Source organism: Sarcophilus harrisii, chromosome 5, assembly GCF_902635505.1.
Source record: "Sarcophilus harrisii chromosome 5, mSarHar1.11, whole genome shotgun sequence".
NCBI lineage: Eukaryota > Metazoa > Chordata > Mammalia > Dasyuromorphia > Dasyuridae > Sarcophilus > Sarcophilus harrisii.
The window spans coordinates 175,608,062-175,633,890 of NC_045430.1; the positions used below are offsets into that span (position 1 = coordinate 175,608,062).

Here is a 25,829-nt window from a genome sequence, read left to right on the forward strand (position 1 = left end):
ACTGCAAAATAAAAGCATATATTTAACTGGGTAGATTCCTAATTAATTTTAATTTCTAGACAGATCCAAAGATATATTATCTTTCCATTAACAAAAATAACTTTAAAAAATCTAAATACCAACTCAGCACTGTGCTTTTTAATTAAAAAGAAATTAATTTACTTTGATCATAAAATAAGGAAATATAGCCCAAAAAATAGCAGAAGTTTTTCTAGTCTAAAAAATTCCCCTTCACATATTCTACTCTCCAGATGACCTAGGCTATTTAATATATCCCTAATTTATCTCATTCTATACTGCTTCCTCCCTTTGTTCCCAACCCCCGCCTCCTCACCCCATCTCAAAAGATTTCCATCTTTCCCAACTACTGAAATTCTGCCCAATCTGCAAATGTCCAATTCTTCCATGATAGTTTACCTAATCTTCCCAGCTAAAAGTAATATTTCCCTCTTAAGTTATATCATTAAACTTTATAGTCTTTATTATATTCTAACATATTTATTTGTCTCACATTCCTAAATAAACTGTAAATTCATTGATAATAGGGGAAAATAAATTTCATCTTTGGACCTTAAACTTAATGTTTACTGAACTTGTTTTTTCTCTATGTTCTATAGTACACTTTACGTGGCAGTGAAATGAATCAATCAACTAAAATTTATTAAGCTCTTTTACATTTAAGTCACTATGCTAAAAACTAAGAAAGGCAAAATAGTCCCTACCATCAATTAACATTCTAACAGAGGAGACAGAATGTAAATATATCATACAGTGGAACCCCATTACAGAGGAACCAATCTACTGGAGAAGACAAGAAAAGTATAGGATCAAGAATACATGTGGAAGTATTAGTCCTGACAAGAATGACCTCTTCATTAAAGGCTAAAAAAGACAGGGAGACTAATGCTGAGGAATGTTGAAAGAGGAGAAGAGAAAGGAAAGCTCTTGACAAATAATCTCACTTTTTTCAGTGAAATATGAAATAAAGTCCTCACATAGGATAGGGGAGGGAGAAATATCATGGAATGCTTGAGAAGAGACAAGAAGATTGGAAACACTGTGGAAACTAGGACAGAGAACCATTTAAAGAAGAATACTGTCTTGCTGCAATGAATGCTCAGATGAAATTAGTTAACATAACTTACAATGAACAAATCAATATTTCCTTCAGCTTTTAAGCAGTATATGAATAGAAAAAAGGAGAAATGGTGGATTTGGGCAACTTATGTTTAGTGACAAGACAAACAATCAAGTGATTCAAGAAAAGAATTTAGTATGAGTTACCTTGGTTTATCAAAGGATGAATATTGGGAAAGGAGGAAGGTACATAGCCAGTGCAAAAAAATGGACTGAGAAACTATTATGGAAGTTCCAATAAATATAAAGAAAGACATACAGAAAGACCAATAAAATATTATGATCAGATAAACTAATTTTGGAGTTCATGACCATGGAAGTGGAATATTTTAAGTGATGACAAGATCCAGAGTATGACTGTGTAGACAAGGCAGAACAGAGTAGTAAAAGTCACAGAAAATGAATAGCATAAGGAACTGGAAAGTAAAGAATATCTGAGGGAACATTAATATGTAGGTAAATTTTGTTTGTTTGTTTCACTCACAAAATACAAAATTTTAAAAAATAATTCAGTCAACTGCTAATGTAACCTTTATATCAAAAAAAAAAAAACCTTCTCTAAGTTCAATACACTAAATATCCATAAAGTAATAAATCCCAGAATATTAAATAATGAAAATTATCTTCCTTAACCATTACCTTAATAAAACATTACATAGAACTTATATTAATTCTTTAAAGCACAAACTAATACTACTGAGATGTTAACTCAACCTGAGAAATTCCTAGATTTTAGCAATTAAAAAGCTAATTATTTAAAACTGATTATTCTTATAAACTTCTATACTTTTAAATTAATCCACAGTGATTTAAGTATTGCAATTACATTACCTATCATTTGGCAAATGCAACGACAAGCAAAAATAGTGAATTTTATAAACAGACCAAAATCTTTAAACAGATTCATAAAAAATTAGTTGCTCCAAAATCAAAATACATATCTCTTAAAAGAAAACAAAAATAAAACAAACACAAGAGGAAGCAAAGCAAAGCTAAAGAAAGAATACATTTTAAGTGGATGCTAATTCCTTTTTCCTTTCCTTGACTCAATTGCTATTAATTCATTATGTAGCTCCTATTATTTTTACCTTTCTCTGCTAAAGGGATTCTAGGCAAATCATCCTATATAGAGGAAAATATGTGAAAAAAGAAGAACAATTTTTAAAAGTCATATTTAAGGTAGTATTAAAATAAGAAAAACAAATCCTGAATCTAGAGTTTATTTAGGCATCATTCATAAATATACATACATATGTGTACACATATACCACACACACACATAAACTCTCTTTTCTCTCTCTCTCTTTTCTCACTCCCCGCTCTCATATTTAAAATTTTAATGCAAATATATTGGAAGGCAATCACGTACAAGATTCAATGTAGTATTTTTTTAAAAAGCCAAAATTAAAATCTAGAAGACCTGTGTAAGAGTCCTGCCTCTGACATATAGAGGCTACACCAAGATAAGCAAATCATTTAACCCTCTGAGTGCCTCAGGCAACTCTGAAAAGACTAAATTACAGATGAGCTGATTTGCACCAGTGGAAAAAGTTCACCACAATATTATTTAAATCAAGTAGATTCTACTAATCAAAAAAAGCTAACCTGATAATTGGGGGAAACCAAATTGAGATAGCAATGTATTTTATTATTCATGATTATTGAAATCATTTGTAATTTCAAGCTAATAATATTTTAATACACAAAACTACTAGGGTATGAACAACTCTAAAATGCATAAAGGAAGATTTTAGTGAAAGAAACTTACTGTCATCCATCTGGAGACTTGGAGGGCAGTAGAATTTTTTATGAGTAATTAAATTGGGTAATCCTCTGAAGAGACTGCGACATAATTTACACTCAAAAATTGTGTCCACATCTCTTAATAAAATGTGTTTTAGTTGTTTAGTTCCTGGGGGAAGAAAGAAAAATGAAATTTAAATGCACACCTCAAAACTTGGTAAGAAATTATGATAAAAAATGAAATATTACATGAAATCAAAAATAAATACAGGCACAATATTATGAGGGTCATATTATTTAAATCCTAAGCAAAACTATACTCTTCGATTAGTTATATCGATGGCTTCTAAAAGGCTTCTATCCTGGTTATGATTTACTTGCCAGGATGCACCAAGAAGCTCTGGAGATATTAGAGAATCCATCATTCAAATACTTTATCAAAAGGATAAAACTAAATAGGTTATACATCTTGGGGGCTTTTGGTTTTTATTTAAAATAAGAATAAATGAGGATAGCAAAAGTGAGTCCTCCCCTCATCCCCCTGACACTATGGTTCTTGAAACAGACAAGTTGGTAGATAATTTGGATTTGAAACTCTGAAATTTATGAACTCAGCTCCCTCAATATAAAAATGCAAATTATACTAACCTACTTTATACAGATGCTAAAAGGGAAAACTACAATCATCCTAACATATTACATCTAGGTCTTAAGTCTTAAAATATTTCAGATTCTAGGCAAGTATTTCTATAGTATATACAAGCATTTTCAAACATATCAATGAAATATACCTTTGCTATAATTCTCATCAAACATATTTCTCATAAAACAAAATACTGGGGCTATAAATGCTTGTGATTACATTAAAAGCACCTCAATACTGACATTATCAAAATACTTTAAAATCACTAGCTATTCGTAAATTATTAGCTGCATCTCTACTATTAGTAGCACTAATATTAAAAGACCCAGTATAGTCAAATTAGTATGTCTGAACTGGAAAGATGTCCATTAACAATTATCTAATCTAAGGATTTTTAACTATTTGTTTGGGTTTTTTTGGAATCATGGACCATTCTGACAGTCAGATGAAGATCATAGACCCCTTCTCTGAATAATGTTCTTAATGAATAAAATACATTGGAATACAAAGGAAATCAATCCTACTGAAATTTTCATCAAAAAATTTTTTTCTCAAATTAAGACCTCTTGCTTTAATCCTAATTCCTCTTTATTCATATGAAGAAAGTGAGGCCCAGAAAAAATTAACATCAAACAACTAGAGAGTGACATAATATTCAGATCTCTGATTCCTAGTATAGTTTGTTTCGAAGAAAGCAGAGATCTATGTTTACTTCCAAATTTCAGCATATATAAGGGGAAAGACCTAAGAAATTATGGGATCACTTTGCATTATATTTATCTATAAATAAGGAAAACAAAAATACATGAAATGTGTTTTGAGTTCTCTAGATAAAGAAATTATATAAATATAGAATTTAGGGCTCAAGAAAGATAAGATGGAATAAAACTAAAAAGATCTCTCTGACTAGAAATTCCTTGCTTGCTCCCTTGTTAGACTACCTCTCTATGAATTCTGAAGCATAAATTAAGAAAGAGGATTCCATATTCCTAATCTGTATCCAAACCAAACTACATGTCTTCATTACCATGGTATATAACTGCCCAACAACTCATGATAAAGGCACAATACTGGAAACCATAAATATCATTCTTATATGTTCCTGTGTGAATGCCTTTGGTTTCCCTCTCTGACTGGCTCACCCTAATAGTCAAAAAGGCTCTCTCAGATTATGCAGCTGAAAACCAGAAGGATTCTCCCAGTGAAAGGGGAATCATATCACATTCCAACTCAAAACTGAAATAAGACTAGATTTCTAGAATAAATCATACTTTAGTTTGATCTTTTTTTAAGTAGAATATAAACCAAAATTAGGTTTAAAGAATGGCACATCAGAAATTGGAAAACAAAAATTTTAGCATATGTACAAATAATATAGATACTAAGGGAATAGTAATTTTTGTAAAAAAAAATGACTATCTCTAGGTGTAAAATTTGACCTTTCTCTCATTTTCCCAAATGATAATCTTAAACCTAGCAAAAAAGAATTATAATTCAAGTTTTTATTTGACTCAACTGTAAAGCTGATCATTGAAAAGCACCGATGTAATTCATACCCAAAAACAAAAATCTGTATTTTCCAATGATTTTATTATACTCATTATTAAATAGAGAGTTGGCCAAACAGTATGTTCCCTACTTTTATTACTTGTTACTTTAATTGGCCAACTGCAGTTTTGAAGATCACCTTTAGAAATGATCTAAATTGAATTTTACATTGTGGTGGTGCTTAATTTTAAATATTTGTAAACCTGAAGTACTATAAAAACATTATTTTTCAAGTAAAGAAGCAATTGCTATTATCTACTTCATCATAAAAATTGAAAACAAGTACATATATACGCACAAAGGAAATGACTATAAATATAAAAATAAATTTAGGTACATATTTATAAATGTATATTCATATATATGCCATATGTAATCATCATATATGTGTATATGTATATACATATTTATTAATTTCGAGTCATTCTCTTACTTGGTGGCAATCATTTGAGTTCATTATCTTTTAGGATATAATACTCTGTATGAACTGAGCTAATGCTTTCTGACTGCTATTAAGAATCAATATTTTCATATAAACCAGTTCAGCCACGGATAGGGCTCCCAGAACCTCATCCGTGGTTACTCTGTATCAATACATGACAGCAACAATAGGTAGTAGGTGACAACAACCAAAAGATGTTTCACAAAAAATTTCAGGGACCAGTCTTATATTATCAGGCTCATAATCTGATACAACTTTAACACCAACTGTTTTCTGCTAGATGAGCTAGCTTTATTTCTTTATACCTCATAGCTGATACGTTGTTGTTGAGACATACAGAATTCATTTGACAGCTTTCAGTTATTATAGCTTCGACAATAACAATTTTTTAATTGGCATGTTAGTTTGTTATATATATGACTTATACATGACCTCCATCTTCTTTAAGAAGGCTTATTAAGCCACAAAATGACATAATGACATTGCTAAGGAATGTATAATCCTTTTCCCATGCCCTTGTGAGCTTCTGCTTTCACAGAACAGTATAAAAGATATTCTTAAAGTAATCATCCTTAGAATTTAAGGAAATATTCCAAGAGGTGCAGAGTAGAATAAAAGCATAGTAAATGATTAAAAATGTATCCTATATCCAGTATATAGATGTATTTTTCAAAGATCATATTGTACAAACTCTCTTTTATACAATAAACTTTTATATAAAAATAACCGCCCTATTAAGAGATCATCCTCAAATGTAATACATTCTAAGGTCACTTTTTAAAAACAAAAAGATTTCTCCTACATAAATGTATTACCAGTGTATTAATTAAAGTAGTCATTTCAGGAAAGTAGGGGCCCAGTCATGCTATGCAAAGTGAAAGACCAAAAGCAGCAAGATGGACACATTTTGTTCCAAAGGCAATAAAAGCTTACTATACATAATGACAAATGTCTGAATCCATTGGAAAATGTTTGAAAGTTTAAAAAACAAAACATAAAGTGTAACAAAGACCAACAAACTAGAAAGCCAGCAAGTCCTAATTCTGTGCTTACCTTTAGAAACTTACTTTACCTCTCAGAGCCCATTTCCTCTTCTATAAAATAGGAATAATACCTGGCTTAACTACTTCAGTATTATTGGGAGAATCAAAAAAAAAAAAAAAACAAAAAAAAAAAACAGCACATAGTAGGTACTTAATAAATGTTTGAATGAAAATAAATAAATGTTTGTCCAAGTGGTATTAAGGCACTATGCAAATCATTGTAATAAACATGAAGTCATCAAAATATCTTATAAACTTGCATTCTGAACAATTTTTATAGATACCTCATTGCATAAGGAAACAAGGATTCACTGGACCCATTACAGCAGTGACATCCTCCTCCCCTTCACAGAAAACAAAGAATGATTCTGATAAGATGACATGAAACAATTCTACTCAATTAGATTGAGAGTTTCTTGAGGCCAAGGACTTTTTTGCCTTTCTATTTCTAGCACCACAGTGCCTAGCACATAGCAGGTATTTAATGCTTGTTGACTACTAGCAGAATTGAATATTTTGATGTGAAATCTTAATTAAAATTTTTGTTTGAAACACTGGTAAAGGTTATCCTAAATGGCTTCTTCCTGTGGTGATATTAGCTCTTTTATAAATCAGTCCTACAGAGCTCCAACAAAAACAGTCAACAGTCAAATTTGACAAAATTTTGTTATTTTATAGTTATGGAGCATTGTACTAAGCACTGGAAGAGATACAGAATTTAATTGGTCTCTGCCTCATGCCTGTTACAAGTGAATAGAAACACACAGAGATAGATAAAACTAACTATAAAATAATATAACAAGAAACATAAATATTATAGAAAAATATGCAAGAGAAATACAATGAAAGGATGAAAATATTTTGTTATAAACAGGTAGGGAAAAATCTGTACAAAGAGGAGCTTATGAAAGATTTCATGGATTCAGTGGAAGCAAATACTAAATGAGATACCATTGTTTCTAAATTTCAATACCTACCTACCTAGTCAGCAATTAAATTCCCTCATATTTCAAATCAGGAATAAAAAAAGTTTCCATCTCTACAGAGAAGAAAACTAGTCCCTCCTTACTAAAGAAAAGATAGGTGTATCTTCCTTTAGAGTTTTTTGCATGCTTATCTGGAAGAGGGGGTGTTATAATAAAAAGACAGAAGTGAAAATGGCAAGAAAAATTAAACCATTTTTCTGATTAAATGAACAGTAGGAAAAGTCAGAGAAGACTATTCATTAGCAGAGATTTCTAATCTTTTTTTTTTCATGGATCTTTTTGGCAGTCAGGTAAACCTGTGAACCCTTTTTGATATGTAAAAAATAAAATACATAGTAATACAAAGGAAACCAACTATACTTAAATAAAGATAATTCTTTTTTAATCAATTGCTCCCTGAACCCCAGCTTAAGAACCTGGAAGGTATATTAGAATGATAGCAGATGAAGACTGATAAATGAAAACTAGCAAATTGACGTGAATTTGATTAAATGAATTACCAATATTATTGTAACCTAAGCCCTCTGAATTAAGATTTAAAATGAAAGATTATAGTAAAGCCTTTCTTTTCTTTAAAAGTTGATTTCAAAGGTATAATCCTTTAATTGGGGTTCTTGTGAATTTTTGTACTTTATAAATTATAAATATATATAGTTATACCTTTGAAAGGTGAAATATTTTAAAAAGGAAAGGAAAAAAGACAATATATATATTATATACATATATACACACACACACATACACACGTATAGAGGCATATATATTAATATACATATTAGCAGGGTTTTGTATATGTACATACATGCATATTAAAAACTATTTCAATATAATTGGTTTGTATGTAATTTTGTGTATTTTATTGTAAACACTTAACAACATTATTCCATAAAAGGGTCATCAGACTACCAAATGGGTCCTTGACACAAAAAAGATCAAGAATCCGTACTTTACATATAAATTTAATGTCCAAGTTTTTGTTCTGATGTTTTAAAATGCTATTTTTGTCTTTAGATAAAGAAAAAGCAGTTTTAGCAATATCTCAATTAAAGTACACACCTACAGCATAAATCTTACTGCTTCAGACCACATGGTCATAACTTTCTTATGCCTGCTTATTCTAACAGCAGGTTCTATTCTTTAAAGTGATGAAAACCTCTTGAAAGTTGAATCTGCAAACCCCAACTTAAAGTAATGACAATGGCAAACATCAGTTTATAAATCTATACCCTACAGTTTAGAAATCTTCTAACCCAAAACCCAGAGAGGCTGTGACTTGCCCAAGGATATTTAAATCAGCAGCAGTCAGGAATAAACCCATGTCTTTTGAATCCAAATTCAGTGCTCTTTTCTCTATATCATACTGCCCCTACAAGAGTCTAAGGTAAAACAGGTTTCCACTGCCTCTTAGTAACCAGAATTCATTTAACCTTTTCAACTTGTTAAGACATATTAAGAGTCTTTGAGAATCCAAGATTACCTCTAAATCACAATGAGGCAATGAAATAGGACTTTATAAGTGGGAAATTTATGTAATTTTTTTAAAATTAAAAATGTTATCAATTTTATATGACATTTAATTATTGAGCACTTCAGGAACTGGGGATAAAACAATATGGTTCAGCAGAAAGAATAGGGAGAAGACGTGAAATGTTGGTTATCTCAAGTTTTGTTTTTTTTAATTGGTTAATAGACTACAAAACAGTTAATAAGCGTAACATCCAACTCCAGAGATCTTAATATATCAAAAAACTTCTTTCCTAGACCTGGGGAAACCCTTCTAGTTAAATCAAGAGGCTTCACAGGACACTAAACAAAGTTCTTTCTGAATTTGGATACTATATGCCTACTTTCCAGGAAGGTTCCTTTTAGATAGTTCAACTTTTAGAAATCTAGAGTTCTATGATGAAATCTAGATGATTTTAAGTGCGATAATCATCTATATGTCATGCCTATACAAAAAGCTGATTACATAAACACAAGAGAAGTCAAAGGATTCCTTAATTAAATATCTAAATGAGTTTATAGCAACACTTCAACCCTAAAGATTTTATTTAAAACTGAACATAGGGCAAACTAGAGACAACTTTTTATTCCAAAACTCAATTAAATTCAACCAACATATGATAAGCACCTACCATAGGGTACTGTGATAACTACAGTACAGACCTTTTTTGAAAATGCCAAATAACCTAATAAGGGAAAGACATGCATGAATAAACACCAAAGGACAAATATCAGAACAAAATACAAATCTACATATATGATCTAGAATATCTATCATAAATGTTTCAAACTCAAAATGCTTAAAACAGAACTCATTATCTTTCTCCCTAACTCATCATTTTTCTGAAATTCCCAATTTCTGTAAGAAACACTAACATCCTTTCAGTCTACCAAGTTCACAACTTCTGAGTTATCCCTGCTCTCTCATTCTCCCTCATTCCACATTATCTATGCAGTTGACAAACTTTGTGACTTCTAACTCCTCAATGTCTGACTTTCAAGTCAGACATTCTCCATTCACATAGCCACAACTTAGATTATGCCTCATTACTTCCCATTTGGACTATTACAACAGGCTCTTATGTACAATGTACATAAAAAAGATTTGATACAAGAATGCCTGAATTTCAATCAACCAATATTTATTAAAGGTCTATTATGTCCCAGGCACTGTGTTAAACACTGAGAATTTTTTTAAAAGGCAAAGGGCAACTTCTACCATCAAAGAGCTTAAAATATAATGAGAAAGCCAATATGTAAACTAAAACAAGAAATATACAGAATAAATAATGAGGGAAGGCACTGATTTTATGAGGGGTTGCAGAAGGCTTCCTCTAGAAAATGAGATTTTAGGTGGAATTCAAAGTATCAATATTTAGAGCAGAAGAGCTAAAACATTTTACATATGAGGAACAGGCCAACAAAATGCTTCGAATCAAGAGAAGTAATGTCTTGTTTGTAAACCACTCAAGACGTTGGTGTCAATATACTGAAAAGGCTGTAGCAGAGAAATAAAAAGACTGAAAATGTAGGAGGAGACTGGGTTATGGAGGATTTTGAATGTGAAACAGAACAATTTGTATTTGCCCCTTGACACAACAAGAAGCCATTGAAATTTGCTGTGTGTATGTAGGAGGGGAAGGGTGAGGGAGAAGGATGATCAGACCTGTGCTTTAGTGAAGGGAAAATGGTTTGAAGTGGGGAAAGACTTGAGGCAAGCAAATCCATAAGATCCAAATGTGTGGTTTTCCACACTGTGGACAAATAAGGCTGTGACAAATAAGACAGACTTAAGGCAATAAAAGCCTGCACCAGAATGGTGGCAGTGTCAGAGGAGAGAAGGAGGCATGCTGCAAAGGTGAAATCAACAGACCTTGGCAATAGACTGAACATGGTGAGACACAGTGATAAGAATCCAGGATGACTCCTAGATTGCAAGTCTGAGGGACTGGTAAGACAGTCTAACACTCTAAAGTAAACATGGAATGTAGGAAAGGGAGAAAATTTAAGGGATAAGATAATGAGATCTGTTTCGACATATTGGGTTTAAAATATCTACTGGACATCAGGTAAGATGTCTGAAAAACATGTAGAGACACAAGATTGGAGTTCAGCAAAGAGACTGGGGAAAGATAAGTAGATTTGAAAATCATCAGCATAAAGACAGTAATTAAATCGATGGAAGCTGATGAAATCCCTAAGTAAGTGGTATAGAAGAAGAGAAAAGGGCCTAGAAAAGAATGCGGAGAGACAACTATAATTAGAGGATATGATCCAGAGAGGGACCCAGTATAGGAACAGAATGATCATAGAGGTAGGAGGAGAATAGGGAGAGAATGGTGTCCTAAAAATCTAGAAAGAAGAAAATATCAAAGAGGAATAATAAACAGTGTTAACAGAAATCCAAAAGAATAAGGATTGAATAAAGGTCATTAAATGGTAATTAAGAGATCATTAGTAATTTTGGAGAGAGCAATTTCAGTGGAATGAAAAGGTCAGAAGTTGGATTATAAGGCATTCAGAGTAAGAAGAGAGAAAGAGGAGGCACCTATTGTTGACAGTCTTTTGAAAGAGCTTAGCTATAAAGGACAAAAGGGATGTAAAATAATTGTGAGGGTAGAAGGGACAAGTGGGAGTTTTTTCAGGATAGGAAAGACATGAGCAGGTATACAGAAAGCAGGAAATGATTAGACAGGAAGAGATTGGAAGTAAGTAAAATAGTGGGGATGAGATGATAGGACAATGTTAAAGGAGATGGGATGGAATAGATCAATTGAACAAAGAAAAGATTTAACTTTGATTAAAAAAAAAAAAAAAGACCATATCACCATATGAGACAGGGGTGATAGAGGAGAGTATCAGAAGACATGTGAATAGGATAGGAGTAGAAGGAGTTCATAACAAATAGCCTCAATTTTTTCTGTAAAATAAGAGATAAGATTCTCAGCTGAGAGAGTGAGAGAAGAGGGAATAATGGAAGGCTTAAGGAAGGGATAATAAGATTGAAAGAACCTGTGTAAAGAGAATGAGTTAAGAGAGATATTACATAGGTTTACCTAGTAGCAGTGAGGGCCAAGTTGGCATTTATGTAACACAAATTTGTAGCAGACCAAGTCAGAATGGTGATTTTCTCCATCTCTGTTCAACATCACTTGTGGAAAAGTACAAATGTTGGGAGAGGTTCAAGGCTAAAATAGGGATATGATAAGGGAGCAAAGGATTTAAGAGAGAGGACAATGTAAAGATAAATGGAGTTATCAAGTAGTCAAGATGGGGAGAAAAGGAGAAAGTGATTAGTGCAGAAGAAATTACCTGGGAGAGAACTGATCAAGGGACTGATAATTATTTCTCACATAATCTTGGACAAATCACTTAACTTACTAATGTCTCAGCTTCTTTATCTGTATAATAAAGATAGTAATACTTCTATCACTTATTTCACAAGGTTGTCAAAAGGAAAGTACTTTGTAAACAACAAAGTCTCACCGACTAAAAGGGGAGGTTCAGTCCAACCCAATTCTGATTAAACCTCCAAAAACTTTGGTATGAGATTTGGGGGGGGGGGGGGGGGGAGGAAATGTTATGCTTAAAAATTTATAAAACATATTTTAAATAAAGTTTAAAGTGGAAAAAAATATTGCTTAAAAGGAAATTATATCTAAATATCCAATAGCAATGTGATGGCTAAATAATTTGTGGAATGTCATCATGGAATACCATGACAATTAATATTAACAAATATGAAGAATACATAGAAATCGAGAAATACATTAATGAAATAATAATGCAAAGCAAAAAAGCAGACCCAGATAAATATTATTAGCATTAACTATAGCTAAGCTTTAATGGAAGAGAATAAAAATACAAATATGATGAGAAATTAAAAGTCACTGAAAAACAGGTATAATATTTGATGAACTTATCTAAAATGTAAATAGTTACTACACAAGCTGGTTTTTTGATGTTCAAAAGTTAATTTTATAATTTAAAAAATACTTTTAAAGGCAGTTATGGGAATAGGCATGAGATCATGCTAAGGCTATGGAATTTCACAGATACAAACTTGGAAAACCAGCCCAGAAAAGCAAAATTTGCCATGAAACAAAGCATAGAAATAAGTAAAAGGAACATCCCTTACTCAAAAAATTCATAGAGAATCGGATGAAATAGTGAACCAGTTATCAGACACCAATATTCAAACATCAGCGAGTAGGCAAGAACCAACATTCAAGAGAGAACAGTGAGTCAAAAGCCAGTGAGACAATAACAAAGTACCTAAATAATGGAGGTCCAAAAATTAGTGAAATATTAAAAGCTAGCGATAGCAGTCAAAAAGCTGAGTAAAACTGTAGGTCAATCAAAAACAATCAATAAGTTAAAACAGCAAAAACAGAATTCAAGAGTGGGAAATCCTGAAATTAAATCAATTTCATCTCAAATAAGAGGAGGTACCAATGCCAAAATACTCCTAGATTAGCAAGCATGTATGAGTGCAAAGAAATGAGATTCAAGATAAAAGATGTTAACCTGACTAGAATAGTAAGTATGCTATCCAAGGTTAAGGTTCTAATAATAGCTGCTGTGTACAAGAAGACGCAAAATAAGAGGTATAAAAGGGTTGGGAAGACAGGAATTCCAGGACCCTGACTAGTCAGCACAAGAATTTTTAATCTAGCAAATTCCTTTTTAATATTTTGATAAATGTTTCAATATAACTGCTTCCTTTTGTAATCCTATGCATTTTATTTTATTCATTTAAAAACATTATTTTGGAGGGAGGAGATGGTGTCAGCAAACCTTCACCAAACTACCAAAGGAATTGATGACACACAAAAAAAGTTAAGAATCCCTGGGCTAGAACATGTTCCACTGGAATAGCCATCTTTCACTCTGTTCAAGAAACATGACACCACTAGGTCATTCCTTTAAAAAAGGTTGGGATCGTCCAAATGTAGAGGACAAAGTCCAATAAGAGAAAGGCATACGAAGCAGGCACCTAGGTTTGGGAAGAGATGAAAGAAAGAAGGTGAAAAATAAGACTTCAATAATAACTATTAGACTATTAAAGACAAGGGGTAGGGTTAAAGAGAACCCAAACCAAATTAACATAGAGGAAGCAAAGTCCTCCAAGGCCCCCCCCAAAAAAAAAAAAAGTGGTAACATCTGGAAAAAGGTACTAAAGATTATTTTAAAAAAGGAGGTCATGCTGCCAGTTTTGGAGATCAAAAGGAATGTTCAGTGATTTTCACTTTGGATTCCCTAATTTCTAGCTATACCCTTGTAAATATTCATAAATTTAAACTGCATTTGCTCTCCTGTGCTCCCATACAAACATAGATATATAGCTATAAAAAACATGTAAAACATCAGGAAGCATAGTCTCTCAAAAATCAAGAAATACAGAAGACCTTTTTAAATTTTTCTATTTCACAGAAATATTGACAAAAAATGTTTACACTAAAATGCATGCAAATTAAACTGCATTTAAAGGATAAACTTCCAAGAAAACCAAAAGGAAAAAAAAGTTTAATGACATATTATGCCTTACAGCTCTAGAAAGCTTCAGTCCTCAGTTCAATTACCTTTCTGAAAGAATATGACATAGCATTAAAAAAAAGGTATTAATCTGGAGTTGAGAAACTTGGATTTAAAATCACCTCAGACATTTATAAACAGTGTGACCATAGGCAAAGCACTTAACTTTTCAGTGTCAATATGTCATCTATAAAATGGAGATCACAATTCTTGCACTACCTCACAGAATTATGGCAAAAAAAATGCACTCTGCAAACATTAAAATACTATACAAGTGTAAGCAATTATTCTTATTTGTGAATTAATCTATTAATATAACTAATAGGTTCTTTCTAACCCAAATTCAATTTTCTTACCACATAGCCTAACTCTGAAACACCTAATGGTAAATGATATGTGCTAAAGAATGCAAGTAACAGTATTCAGCATTTTAAATACTGGCCTAATCAAAACTAAATTAACAATAAGAGAAATAATAACTCAGAAGTTTAAACTACAGGTTGGAGGTAGGGGGAAGTCAACTCATGAATAAGAAACTTATTATAAATTATTTGCTCCTTAGTCTGTCATCTTTAGATAGTCCCTGGCTGACCGCATGCATAAAAAAAAAAAATGGGTGTGTATATAAATATAGAGATATACACACATATAGAGTATACCAAGATGACAATAATTTTCTCATGTTGAAATTGTTTCAAGAGAGAAAAAGGAATGGTACTTCTAAAGCTTCTTAGTAAAGGTATCTATAACAGGATTTCAAGTATGAGTTAATTTTAAAAATCTATTTTATACCCTTTGAACAAATGACACAAAGAATACAATCAGTATAAAATGACCTTACTTGCTCATTTAGAATTGAGAAGAAAATAATTAAGAAAATTATAGATGAAGACAATGGTTAAGAAAATTATAGATGAAGAAGTCTCATTATCCCCTGCATTATTTCCACGGCACAGCTAACAAGTTAAAGACTAGATTGCATGTTTCATATTTCAGGTAGTTAAAAGAAAATCCTATTATGAAATCTGGACACCTTATGTACAAGAAGTTTCTTATGTTTCAATCATCCTAAATAAATGGACCAGTGTTCAAATACTTAATATTTAAAGATTCATTTTAACATTATGTGTTTAACCAGGTTTGATCCACAAATCATTAACATAGAGCATAATCCCTGTAAGGTACAGAATGTAATACAAGTTAGATTTGTAAGATGAGAGTAAGCTAGTAGATACTAAATACTTGACTATATTTGACTCCTAAAAGCTAGGGTTTACTGTCAAACTTCCTATGAAAGCTTAAGGTTTTTCCAGATCCACCCCAGCTGCTCATGCCTGCCCCCAAAAGATTATCTGTTATTTCTTTTATATATACTTATATTTATGCAAGTTATCTCCCACTATAGAAATGTAAAATACTTGACTGTTTCAATTTCATCTTTATATCCTCAAGGCTTGGTGATAATGGGCACTTAATAAATACTTGCTAAATAAATGATCTAGAGACTCAAGATAAAGATTCTAAGGAATAAAATCCATAAATGAGCACGCACAAAGAGCATCACCAATGCAAAATGAACAGCCTCAAGTAAACTCCTTTTTCTTTGTAACTTTTATAAAAATTATAAAAATGAAGAACTGAAAATTCTTTTCAATAATTACAAGATTTTTCAATTATGTAATCCCAAAGAATACTAAGTATCAGCCCAGTCTTTCAGGCATATATACATTCATATTTGTCAGTAACATTACCTATAATGAAAAGCTAAACTGTATTAAGATACCAAACAAACATCTTCTACTGGAAAACATAAGACTATACTGTTCTAAATAAAAGCAGAACAGAAGAAAAGCTAATTTCTAGTGAACAAATCCCCTTAAATTTTGACTTTTAAGAAAGTTATGTTTCTAAGTTTTTACAGATTTTTTTTTTCTGCCTCCTACACAAATGTCAAAAAACAAAACCTGAAACAAAGCAAATATTCATACCTGATCGAAAGCATTCAATAATTTGTTGAATGCCAGATTTGGAAGTCTGCAGTGGTTGCTGTAACAAAGGAGGATCTCCAGGTTCCAGAATATACACTGTATAAAAGATATTAATACCCACCCCATCCCCATAAAAAAATTAATATTATTTACATATTGCAACTGAAATATAACAATGTTTTAGATTCTCAACAAATATATGTAATTATAATACAAAATATTTTAATGCATATTACACCATGATCTTTCTAAGACAAAAACCAACATAGCATGACTAAGTACTCTTCTTAACAAAAATGATACTTAGAATAGGAATTAAATTCAAAAACAAAAATCTACTTTCTACTTATATTTCTCTAGAAAATGAAATGCTATTAGTAATTCTGTTTAATTTAAATCGTACCATACTAAATAAGTCTTAAATCACTGACTCTCAAGGTTATCTGGTATACTTTTCATAACACTTATGTAAAACACAATTGTAAAGCTCCAGGTTGGATATATAGATGTTACTTGTACTTCTAAAACTATTTACCAAAGCACATAGTGGAAAATGAACTGTATCTGACAAAAAACTTATTATGAGCATCAATCTCATTTTCTACTTCCCATCATGTCCCAAACTCCAACTGCCACCCACAAGATACCACCAATAAGTTTGCAAAGCTAACCAGGGTAGGACAACTTCAGAAAGGAGATGAACCCACTATCACAGAATCTGAGTTTACAAAGTTTTAAGTATCCCAACTAACAGAACTGATTCCATTTCTGACTGCCTAATAAACTACAAGTTCTGAAATTAATATAAACCAAAAGTATCCTCAGTAATCAAAGGAAAGATAAACCAGATACAAGAACCTACAATCAATTCAATTCTTCTAAAAAAGTAAAAATTTCCCAACTTAAACATTTCAAAGATAAAATAATAATAGAGAAATAATACAAGTTCTCCAAGCTCCTGACATAAACACATCTTTGCTACTATATGTTGACAAGTACCAAAGATCGAAATACTCTCTTTTATATTGGAAAGGGACACTAAAGATCAAGCATATAAAACAAAGCTAAAAATAAAAACAATAAAGTTTTTCAAAGATTGAAGTTGTATCTTTTTGCCATATTCACAAGCAGCAATTATTGAAATAAGTATAAAAAAGAAAAGAAAAATTCCATATAATTCTAAAGAATTGGGCATGTTCCAAGGATATATCTATAAGTGGAAAAGGTTCTAGAAAAGAATCTAAGGAAATAGAAACAATTTTAGTAAAGAACAAAAGGGAAAGAAAAGGGAGATTTCGACTCCTTGGTACTTCATCCCTAGGACACAAAACTCCATTAAGGAGTCATATTCCTAAAATCTTTAGTAATTCCTTAGAAATAATAAATTCTCCTCCCACAGGACAGCAAAAGATCCAAACCCAAAAACATGTTCATACTCACTATTACAATCCTAAAATTGTTCCTCTCATCTCACAATCACACCAAAACATAATATGGCCAAAGACTCTTGAGTTATTCTGCATACATAGATACTATCCATGAATGTCTATGGGATCCTCACTAGAGAAGAAAAAAGTTTCTCCCTCAGTTGAAAAACTCCCTCGGTTTTGTGAAAATGTCTACTGCCACTCACAAACCTTTCTCATGCACCATTGCATTGTATCTCTTCCATGAAAAGCAAAAGATATACTCAAATATTATCTCTTCATCTAGATCAATGCCAGCCACTTTATCCCACAAAAAAATCCACTTTCATAATGGTATTATCTTCATTCATAAGACGTGAGTTTCATCCTTCCAGGTATAGAAGCATATAAGAACAAGTTTCAACTGCAGGGCTATTTTATTCCTTATCCTTATCAAGGATCCTAAGATCCTTGTCCTTCGCAACATAATCATACTTTACTTAAATACTTCAAAAGAGGCATAATTTAATCTATTTGGATACTCTAAACACTAAGAAAGATTGCAACCTTTTTGCACACAAAAGATAGTTTCATGAATTGTGTGGCCAGTAAAAGTAATCATAAGATGACCAACCTGCTAATGACCTCTGTTTAAAATAAAGCCTTTTGAGATTAGTAAAACCTGTCAGACAAAGCTTTCTGGTGGAACAGTCTTCAGAAATCAGAGGCACCCCATGTCACAATGAAGTTCTATCTATCTTAAGAAGTCTAAAAGAACCTCTTTACTCTTAAGACATTTATTCCCACCTTTACCCTAGCCCACACCCCTGTCTAAGAATATACAGTCCTAATCCATAGCTTCACTGATGACTTATAAATTAAACTAGGGTGTTTGTTAACCTCTAGAGAACAACATTTTGGGAGAATTCAATCAAAATGTTTCAGCCATTAATTATTCCAAGACCTCTTCTGAACACTACCACTATAATACACTAAAGAATGTATCAGCTTTGGGAAATTTGGAGATCATTTTCATAGAAAACACCTTCTCCTAAAATAACTACTAATGGATTACAATTAATCCTACCTAGTCTTCTGCTTAACTGATATAAAATTTCCTCACATTAAAAAAAAAAAAAAAAAAAAGCTCAGAATTTTAGCAAAAACAAAGCAACAGAAACAATGTCTAACCTGAAAAGCAATGAAAGGTAATATCAAAGCTTCTATGAGGTTGTTTTTTCAATTTCCTGAAATTTCTCGAATTTTCAAAGATAATCAAAGGTTCTGGTTCATACTAAAATATTTAAAGTTAATTTTGTATATTGTCATAAAAATCCTCAAATTCATGAAAAATTTTAATTATTAAAACATGAAAGGTAATCTGGAAAAATAATATATTTTCAATTTTTAAAACAGCTTCAATTTAGAGAAGGGCCTTGAACTATCTTCAAACACAAACTGAAACACGGGCTCAGCATGACTTAAATATGTTGGTATTGTCTACTTCAAAAATTAAAAAGCTTTATTCTGATATTTTTTATAATTTTTTCTTCCCCAGGGAACTAAAAGATCTAGCAAGTGTGATTTCTGTAATACTGAAAGATCATGGAAGATAAGAAAAGAGTCCACAGGATGAGGTAAGAGAAAATGTTATCCTAACTTTCAAAATAAGAAAAAGAATGGAGTCCACAAACTAAAGGCCAGTGTCCTTAACTTGGAGTTGTAGGAAAATTCCAATCTATATTACTAAAGAGATGATAAGTTAACATCAACAAAAAGAAGTAGTGATCACAAAAAGCTTTCCCAAGAAAAGGTCATACCAAACTAACAATATTTCATTTCTATGCTAGAGTTTAATAGATGATAGATCAGAAGAATGCTGTAGATTCAGTTTATGTGAATTTTAGCAAAGCATCTGAAAGTCTCGCATGCTATTTTATGATTAGATAAAGAGATGTGGACTGGTGCAATTACATGAGTTCTAAGTTGGTTAACTGTCTGGACTCACTGATGTCAACTTGGTAGCATGTCTCCACTAGAAGATTCCAGGAATCTGTGCTAGATCTTCTGTTATTTAATATTTTTATCAATGATTGAACTAAAGGCAAAGCTTTTCAAAATCTTTACTGAAACAAAGTTGAGGATAGCTAACACATTGTATCACCGTCAAACTCAGAAATATTTTGACAAGCTAGAACAATGGGCCAAATCTAATAAAATTTAAAAGCAATTAAATGTAAAATATTACAATATGATTCAAAAAAATCAATTTTATAGGTTGTGGAAGGTTAAAGTTAGTGGACTTAACCTCCATATGAGTTGGTTGCAATATAAGATACAACATCCAGGGCCTACTACACACACATAATAGACTGTCGAAGTCTAGGCATCACATTCTAGAAAGAATACTGATAAACTTAAAAGAATGGTAAAAGACCTCAAGATCACATAGTAGGAAGATGGTTGAAAGAACTGGGGATGTTTATCCTTGAGAAAAGAAGACTTAGATGGGCCTTAAGAACTATTTTCAACTATTTAAAACTATTATCATCAGCAATAGGGACTAGTCTTGTACTGCTTGGTCCCAATGAACAGAACTAGAAGCAATGTATACAAGTTGCAGAAGAGATCAATTTATGAGGTATATTTTGGTGTAAGGAAAGACATTCCTGAAGATCAGAGCTATGCAAAAGTGGAATGGCCTGCTTTGGGACAAGGTGGCTTCTCTTTCCCTAGAGGTATTCCAGCAAAGGTTAGGTGACCATTTGTTAGTATGCTGGAGAGAAAACTCTTGTTCTGGTACAGAATGAACTAGATAGACTACAAAGCCCCAACTCTAAAATTCTATCATTTCTAATTCATACAATATATAATATGAATGGAACTTGAGGATGTGTTAGGTGCTGGGATATGGATTACAATGTTTATAACCTTAGAAGACACTTAAAGCTCAGTTAAATCATGAATACAGAAAACTAATTTCCCAATCTCAAATTAGTTGTTTTATGGCTAAAGACTAAGTGGTGGTAGTAGTAAAGTGACAAACAAAAAAGAAACCTAGTTCTCATTCTCATGAGCAGAAATTGACAACAGGGCTCCCCAAAACAGTAAAATCTTTCCCATTACTAAGTATAAAAAAAAAAAGAAAAATACCATTCCATTTAAGTGAATAGCATTGTAATGACACTTGGTGCCATTAAGGTAGCTAAAATATTACCCTCACCCCCAAAATGCTCCAAATCTAAAGATCTCAATTGGTCCAGCAAACTCTTCAGAAAGTACTGTGTATACTTAATTACTGAACAAATGAATGAATCTGACTACGTTTTTTCCTAAAAACTTTTAAGAGAAAAATATTTATAGTCCAAGAGTATGTACATTTCTGCACATTCATGTACAACTACCCATACGAAGAAAAGTCTTTATTTTGAAAAAGTTAAAATGTTTATTCAGGGGTATTTTAAGCTGTATACATAAACCTCTACAAATAAATGAAACTTCACATCTAAGAACTGTGTCAAACAACTTTGGATATCAACTTTTTAAAAGTGAAAATGAAGCTAAAAGGCATCAGTAGATTGTTAAAAGTACTGATTCTCTTAGTTCATAAGTTGAATCAAAAAGCCAACTTCTGTCAGATGAACATAGACTAAGAATACTTAGGCGTCTTAAATGGATACAAAAAATGGATTTTTTAAAATTTAGATAAAGAAGAGGATTTCTTAAACAAAATAATTGTATTTAACAGAACCTGGGATTTAGCCTAGTCCAGAGCATTTTATTAAAAGCATAGCTTATAGGAAACTAGGACTATATCTTATTCTCCTTTCACATAAACTTATCACATTTATTTGATTTTTAAGAAGTCTAAAAGCAACAATCTGCAAAAAGACAAATGCAGTTTCTTCTTTTTCTTTCGGTTTAACATTCACAAGGGCATGTGGAATTACTCAAAGCTGTCTTTGAAAGAAAAGGAAAAGGGACTCAGTGACTGATCTTGTGGAAATGATTTAATGTGGCACTTGGGATATTTTTTTTAAGGAAACAAGTAGGGGAAATCTCTGACTTCTGCACAAGTCTTAGGACTCCACAGCTATTTCGCACAGCAGCAAATTATTACTATTTAAAGCAAACTTCTAGGATGGAAGGGGAGGAGAGAGGAGGCAAGATATGGACCGAGAAGGTGCACTAAAAGGGTCAAGGAAGCCTTAGGAGAAGAAAGCATGGCCTATACCTGGTTCACAGCATCCATGATGATGGTGGTCAGTCTGACAGCACTTGTCCCTTAGAGGCATTTTCAGTGGGTGCGACCTACTTTCCTTCTACAGTTCGAAGCTCCTCATTGCGGCTCTTCTGCTGAAAAAAGCACAAGCCCAGTCACTCACCCTTAGCCTCCCGGGGAGCTGCAGCTGCGTTTTCCAGACGGGTCCACTTCCCGGTGCCTCCAGCTCCCGCTCCCCCCCCCCAGCCCCCACAGACGGGCTCCATCCATCCTCACAAAGATAAGGAGCCCCCTCCCTCCCCGGCGCCGCGGGGCAGCGCGCAAGGGCCTCCCCCGCCTGCCGGGGAGCGAGGGAGGAAGGGAGGGACGGAAGCCCGGGCCGGGCGAGCGGGCGTGGAGCCTCGGCAAAGACAAGAAGGTGTCTCCGCTCCGCCCGCAACCCCCGCTTCAGGCGCATGGCTCCGGGGACTGGGAGGGGGGGGAGTCGGCGACGGGCGACAAGTCACGTTAAAAATACAATTGCTAATTTTAAAACCCAACTCAACTAGCTCCAACTTACTCAACTCCCGGGAGTGGCGGGCAGAAAGCAGGCGGGCAGGCCGGGCGGGTGGCCGCTGGGCCAGCCTGGCGTGGGAGGCGACGACCGGCACCTGGCGCAGCCCCTGGCCGACCCCGGCGGCGGGAGGCGGGCGGGGGCCGGGGCCTCGCTCCCTAGCCCGCCCGCCCGCCCGCTCGGGCCGCGCCGCGAAGCGCTGCGCTCCCAAAGAATCCCCGCCGCCGACGCGGAAGCGGCCGGCGCAGCTTACCCCGTCTCTCGGCGGGCCGGGGCCGTGGCGGCAGCAGAGGCGGCGGCGGCGGCGGCGGCGGCAGCTCACGACGTCCCTCCGCGCAGTGGGGCCGGCCGGCGGGCGGGGGCGCGGGCGCCGGCAGTTGACAGGGGAACCGCCCAGACCGACGCCCCTCCGGAGGCCCGGCCTGGAGTCGGCGGGAGCCGGGGAGCCCCCCGGCGACAGCAGCGGCGGGAGCCAAGAGCCCCTTCACCTGCAGGGCTCGCCTTTCCTCTGGGAAAGGGGAGGGGCCGGGCCGGGGACGGGGAATTTCTCCTCTCCCTTTGGGCCTTCTCTTTTTTCCCTTTTTCTTTTTTTGAGGGGGCTGTTTGAGGGAACTTTATTGAGTCAGCCTGTCGCTGTCCCTCGAGCGCTCTCTCCCTTCACGAAGACACGAGCGGCAGCCGCGGTCGCGGTGCAGATAGCCTAGGGGGGATGTGGGGGAGGGGGAAAGCCGAGGCTCAGGAGCCGACGACAGGGAGCTCGGAGGCAGACGGCTGACCCCGGACGGAGATGGGAAGAGGGCAGGAAGTGACAAGCGCACGAAGGAGGGAGTAGGAGGGTGGCCGGCACTCCCGGGGCAGTGCGGCGTAGGGCGCATGCGTGGAACCCACGTTTCGTTGGGCTTCAGGCAGGCAGGCAGGCGGGCGGCGGGCGTGAGCTGGGCTGGCGACGAGGGAGGGAGGGAGCCAGCAGCAGGAGGAGGAGCAGGGCTAGCTTGGCGTTAGTTGGGCTGCCGCAGTAGTTGGAGCACTCCAGGGCGAGACTGGACCGTGAAGAGGAGGGAGGGAGTGATGCAGCCTCCCAGCGTCCCACTGATGCTGTCTAGACTGTTTCTCCACCTGTTTCTCCCTCCCCCCCATCCATAGTACAATTGAGTTGACAGAAAGGACGAGGAAGACGTATTTGTTAAATGAATGAGTCTGGGCGGCTCCTTGCCAAAGAAGAAAAATGCAGGAAGGGGCTGAGATAGAAAACAGAACGAGCGCATAAACGAGCGCATGAGCTGAAATTAACCATAATTTCAGCATGACCGTTGATGAATTTTTCTCATGAAGATCTTGCCAACTTATACATGTTTAAAGTTTTGCATCAGTATTAAAGCCTACTATTATGAACTAGAAATCTTTAGGATGTGAGGGGAAAGGACACTTTCTCCCTTGACTACTATGACGTTGTCACTCAAACATTTTATTTAAGTACCTACTTCCCTTACACGAGTTCTGGAAACCAACCAAACAAAAAACCCACAAATTAATAATCGCTAGCTTCCTTATTCTGCAATCTGTTAAAGGACTCTCCTTCCACTCCCTATCAACTCTCTACAGATGACTCAAATCAATATCCAACACCAACGTCTTTCTAGAGTTCCAGTTCCATATTAATTTCCAACTGACTGGTAGATAGCTATCTGAATATTCTGCCAACACTTCCTTCAAACTCAAAAAGTTTTGTTAACTGAATTTAGGTTCTCTCCAAACTTGCCCTTCCCTGTGACTTTTCACTTTTTTAAGGGTGCCACCATCCTCTTATCTCAAGCTTAAGTTTCAGTCATCCCTTTTCTAAACTCAGCACATACATCCAATCAGTTTTCTGTTTCCTGGTGAAAGGCAGAATAACTTGCTAAATTTACAGTAAGACCTGAGTTCAAATTCCACATCAGATACTCAATAGCTGTGTGATCCTGGGACTCTCAATCTGCCCCTGTTTACAAATCTGTAAAATGAAGATCAAATGAGGTAATTATTTTAAGTATTATATAAATATAATATTCAGAGCTTCTTCAATGGAGGTACTCACCTCTACTCCCCCTACAAAAAAATATATATTTAGACTCCACTTCCCACCTAGGTAATAATAGTCTCTCCTATATCTCCTTTTCAAACTGTTTTAGACATCGTTGCCCAAGTTTGATCTTCTAACCATGCCTCTATGATAGTGTCATTCTTTTCCTTAATAACCTTTCCTGATTACCCATTCTATTGAATAATTTATAAACTTCTCATCTTGACATTCAAGGCTCTCCACAATTTGGTTCCACCCTAATCAGGTTTATTCATAATATCTTAATTGTATTTTTCAACCAAACTGGTTCACTTTCTGTTGGCATTCTTGTCCCTGATCTTTTTCATCTCTGTGCTTTTATTCCTGCATTCTGCCCTCCCTTGTCTGAAATGATCTTCCTCCTCTACAGTATCCTACCAACATTTCCACCCAATGATGAACTACTTTACAAACCTTCCCTGACCACCTCCTAGGTGAAAGTGATCTCCATTCTTTCTTTTATCATAGTACATTATCTGTATCAAGAATGTATTTTTAAAACATGACATGAAATAGCTATTATCGAAAAAAAACACCTGTCTCCTTCAGAGAAAAGTTCACAACCTTCCTTAATACACATTATCTAACAACCTTTAAAATTCTTTCAAATGCTTCTTGATACTCTTGGTGGTACTTCCACTGATGCAGACAGAAATTACTATATGACTTAATAGATGGTTTCCAGGAATTGCTATGACGAAAAAATTCATTGCTTTGAGACTAACCTAGTCATGAGCCTTTCTCAATTTATCATGGATTATCTTTGGATAACTATAATTCATTACCAGGCCTTAATCAAACTTTTCCAATTTAATGAGGGCTTTAGAGATTAACTTCTCAAAGTAAGCCACCAAACTAAGAATACCACAATGAGTTATCAAAGAAGAACTTCAGTGAAGATATTTAAATAACCTTTTGATACTTTGAGGCATTTTCTGATATTCTGCCCTCAATGGAAACAATATAATTATCACCATTCAAA

General features: G+C 34.6%; 1 protein-coding gene across 8 annotated transcripts in view; it reads right to left on the reverse strand.

Annotated features, from left to right (window-relative positions):
- The window catches only part of ZNF800 (zinc finger protein 800), a 93,476-nt gene extending 69,942 nt beyond the window's left edge, over positions 1-23,534 (reverse strand). For 3 of the 8 annotated variants that reach the window (XM_031939001.1, XM_031939000.1, XM_031938995.1), the window contains exons 1-4: positions 23,003-23,534; positions 22,209-22,330; positions 16,569-16,664; positions 2,906-3,049 (exon numbers count right to left, since the gene is read on the reverse strand). In XM_031939001.1, coding sequence (XP_031794861.1) covers positions 2,906-3,049; positions 16,569-16,664; positions 22,209-22,269 — 301 coding nt within the window. In that variant the 5' untranslated portion in view covers positions 22,270-22,330; positions 23,003-23,534. Of the gene's footprint in view, positions 1-2,905; positions 3,050-16,568; positions 16,665-22,208; positions 22,331-22,755 lie in introns of all 8 variants that reach the window. The other 5 variants (XM_031938997.1, XM_031938999.1, XM_031938996.1 and 2 more) reach the window with 5 other exon arrangements.
- Between the last annotated feature and the right edge of the window lie 2,295 nt (positions 23,535-25,829).